General features: G+C 38.9%; 1 protein-coding gene across 1 annotated transcript; it reads left to right on the top strand.

The window, feature by feature from the left end:
- Positions 1-308: 308 nt before the first annotated feature.
- On the top strand, positions 309-3209 carry LOC120778357. Its single transcript, XM_040110144.1, has 3 exons — positions 309-2056; positions 2114-2636; positions 2697-3209. Exons 1-3 carry the CDS (start codon positions 309-311, stop codon positions 3207-3209), a joined length of 2784 nt encoding a protein of 927 aa, XP_039966078.1.
- Positions 3210-4157: the final 948 nt, after the last annotated feature.

Genomic DNA, 4157 nt, shown 5'->3' with positions numbered 1-4157 from the left:
ATTTACATAGAAATTTAGTGAATTCATTCTTAGTTTTAGGTGTCCATCAATGCGAACGCAATTATATGATGATAATCTCCTAATTTTGTGTACTCACCATTTGTTATGCGGTAATTTTGTTTCAATGTACCAATATCTAAGTGACATTTGGTATCATAAATTATGGTACTTTTCCCGAAGGAATATAACTTAGACAAAGCAGAACCTCACTGAACTCATTAGATACTTTCTGTTTTTATAGCCAGCTTTCATTCGGTTTACTGTCTTACTCGTGTACTGTCCGACACACTAACTCAGCTCTCGACGCAATGTTGCTAAAACGGGTTTTCTGCTTGATACCGTTATTTTTGAGTTTTCCGCATGGTGCGCCTGGTTTCGGCATGCATCTCATGGAGATTTCAGACTCGGATCATTCACAAATCGTGTGTACCCTCGCACTGCTGCAGAAATATTTCCAATATGGTGAACCACTTTCTGGTTCAGTAATCTCTATGAGTTTTACATCAGCCTCGCTTCATATACAGCAGGATTTACTGAACGCTATGCACACTCAGGTTGTCATACCATGGACGGTTGTGGTGAGGAATCCACGTCAAGCACCGAATAGCCCGAGGTCCACTATGATTTTGCACGAAAAGCCTCAGTGCTATTTTATTATTATTGAGAATTTAGAAGATGGCGATTTGGAGGATGTTTTCGAAGATTGGAAAACGAATATAAATTGGAATCCACTGGCACAATTCGTTGTGTATTTGGCTTCAGTCGAGGAAACCGATGATGAGATGAATGAGTTAATGATTGAAATACTACTCAGTTTCATGAATAAGAAGATTTACAATGTCAATGTGATTGGCAGAAATGAAGAGAATGGATTTTACTACGGGAAGACAGTGTTCCCATATCATCCGGACAATAATTGTGGCAATCGGGTAATAGCTATAGAAACTTTGGATATGTGTGATTATCAAGATCCAAATAAGCCAAAGGATGAGTATAATTTTGATGAAGAAGACAATGTAGATGAAGTCGATTACGATGGCGCAGATGATGACGGTGGGCAAGAATATAACGATATCAATAAAAGTAATAACGATGGAGAATTTGATAATGAAGATAGCGTTACAGATGGAGAGGATCATTATAAGGAGAATAGAGATGCAGACAGAACAGAAGATGTACTTAGAGATAATGATGGAGGGAAAAACACTTATGGAAATAGAAATAGTGACACTGAAGGAGAAGAAAATATGGATCAGGATGCAGGCCATAGAGTTGATGACGGCGCTAAAATGGATGAATATAATGTTGGAGAAAACGGTGTGGATCTGGACGGAAATGAAAGGTTAGAGGAAGAAAACGATAGTAAACGAAGTGTAGAAGGAGATACAAAATTTAATACACATCAAAAAGTGATGACAGAAAACAATAAAAGAGTGGAACTGAGCTGGAATTTTGGAGATTTTAGGCATGAAAGAAAATCGAACTTTAAAAGTAATATAGAAACCCGTACAAAGAAGACTTTGTATACTAGGGAGAAACCGCAAAAAAGGCATCCACCAAAACATCTGAAACTCACCGATTACAGCCAGGAGGACAGAAATGACTTGCAAACGCAGAAAATCTATCTACAGGAGCTATATCGAGCATCATTTCTTGATAAATTTCCAAAGGATCTAAGTGGTTGTCCAGTTGTGGCCGCTTTTCGTCCCTGGGAACCGTATATCTTTAAAGAAACCAGCGAGTATGAGAACAAAGCAGGCAGCAACCCCAAAACGGATAAAAACAATGAAGTTTTAGACACCAATGAGGCTGCGTATGACTTTGAAAATGAAGAAAACGTCGTTAACAATTCTTATGTTGATGGTGATGACGACGCTGAGGCAGAGAAATCCTACGATGATGTAGACGCAGCTGATGTGAGCGATGAGCCTGCGTTGAAGTTAAATGGCATCGAGTATCAGTTGGTGCAGGCAATCGGCGAACGTCTGCATATAACTATAGACTTTCAGCTGGAGAATAACAATCTCTATCATCTCTTTCAGCAGCTTATCGATGGGTGAGTGTTCAAATGTTGGAAAAATTGTTCGCTTTCTTGTTTATAACTCATTTACAGCGACATCGAATTGATTTTGGGTGGCATCGACGAAGACCCCAGTATCAGTCAGTTCGTCTCCAGCAGCATCCCCTATCATCAGGATGATCTCACATGGTGCGTGGCGAGAGCTAAACGCAAATATGATCTCTTCAATTTCCTGCAGAGCTTTCACATTAGCACTTGGTTCTTCACATTGGCTTTCATTATGATTTCTTCATTGAACATATACATCGCAAAAAAACTGCTCAAAATACGACTGACCTATTTCGGTAGTTTCTTTGCCACTATGGTGCGCATGTTCGGCATTATACTCAGCCAGTCGACGCAACTCACACGTTTACCATCTTCGTTGCACATCACCTTTGGCAGCACCTTCTTCTTGGCCATGATGTTTGTGAATGTCTATCAGAGCTTTTTGGTTAGCACCTTGACCACGCCGAAATCATCCTATCAAATCAGTCATTTGGAGGAAATTTATCGCAATCGCATGACAGTGACGGGGAGTGTAGAAAATGTGCGTCATCTGAATAAGGACGGCAAGGTCAGTGCGACTCATAACCCCAGATTAGTCATTTGTTTAATATATATTCACTCCCTTTAGATTTTCAAATATATCCGCGAGAAATTTCAAATGTGCTACAACATCGAAGAGTGCCTCAATCGCGCTGCCACCGATGAAAGTCTCGCAGTCGCCGTTTCCCGTCAGCATTCCTTCTACAATCCACACATTAAACGCGACCAGCTTTACTGCTTCGATCGCAATGAGAATATCTATGTGTACTTAGTTACCATGTTATTGCCGAAAAAGTTTCATTTACTGCCTAAAATCAACCCTGTCATACAGCATATCATTGAATCGGGTCATATGCAGAAATGGGCACGGGAACTCGATTTGAAACGTAGAATTCGCGAGGAAATTCAGCGCGCTCAAAAAGTGCTCGTCAAAAGTTTAACAATCAATCAGTTAGTTGGCAGTTTTGCTCTACACGGTATGCTCTCTGCAGTGGCACTGGTAATATTTATGCTTGAATTCTGGACCCATTGGATGATGGTGAAACGGCGCACACGTTTAAGATTAGTTAAATACTTACACCGTAAATTTAATTCGAGATGAAAACCAAAAGTGTTTCTAATAGTTTCGAATTTCTTTCATTTTTTTGCAAGTTTACTCTTAGAACTGCTGGAAGTCCCATTACCCCCCACCCATTTACAGTCATCGAATTATATAAAAGTATTGGGCATTATTCTTTCACTTAATGCCGATATAAAAACCTTGTTCTTAACGGATTCCAGTCAGTCAACTACTCCTTTTAGTTGGCACCCGAAATTACACATTTACACCCTTGAAACATCTATGTATAAGCCCCTAACCGATTACATAACTATACGAACTCATGTGCATATAAAACTGCATTGGATAGCAAACCGTTAACGGAACAGAATGACCATTAACAATGATTGTAGACACAAACAGAAAGCAATTCTGCGAAAGATATATATTTTAACCAAAAATACTGTCCTTCATAAAGGACGGGAGCAAAAGCGGGAGCAAACCATTAACTTTATTTTGAGTGAAATTAATTAGTATGAAATTTAAGCTAGGAGGTAGACGCTTGGGGACTCGATTATTTTAAGGAGAATTCGAAGTGTAAAGCATAATCGACGACCAAATGATGACGAATTATACTATTTCATCTTACCTCTGGTGGGGGAACGTCAAGTAGTGAGTAATATTTAATGCTGATTTTATTTTCATGTCTCAAGCCTTTATATATAACTAAAGGACCCGTCCACGCTTCCCTGTGGCTGATGCATAGATAATACTACTACTACCATCTATATGATCTCTATTAGTTTGATTATAACTATTTGTTAATAAGATATAGCATTTTTGTGAAGCACCTTGTGTTAGTTTACAAAAAAATTGATCATATAATATTTCGTGTGTTAATAAAGCATTGCTTTTTTTGGGAAAATACAGTTGAATTTTGGCTCAGGGAAATCCACCGTTGAAAAGACATTTGCTAAGCTGGAAACAGGCGAATTGAGCACCGCATACAAT

This window comes from Bactrocera tryoni, chromosome 5 (assembly GCF_016617805.1).
Source record: "Bactrocera tryoni isolate S06 chromosome 5, CSIRO_BtryS06_freeze2, whole genome shotgun sequence".
NCBI lineage: Eukaryota > Metazoa > Arthropoda > Insecta > Diptera > Tephritidae > Bactrocera > Bactrocera tryoni.
The sequence above is the reverse complement of the archived record's forward strand: the minus strand, read 5'-3'. Positions and strand labels throughout refer to the sequence as shown.

What these genes read in the sequence shown, in the direction of transcription:
- LOC120778357 (XM_040110144.1), top strand. Translation starts at nt 309, where the DNA reads ATGTTGCTAAAACGGGTTTTCTGCTTGATACCGTTATTTTTGAGTTTT. An exon ending in TTTCAGCAGCTTATCGATGG is followed by an intron (nt 2,057 to 2,113) that starts GTGAGTGTTCAA and finishes ACTCATTTACAG; the next exon opens with CGACATCGAATTGATTTTGG. An exon ending in ATCTGAATAAGGACGGCAAG is followed by an intron (nt 2,637 to 2,696) that starts GTCAGTGCGACT and finishes CACTCCCTTTAG; the next exon opens with ATTTTCAAATATATCCGCGA.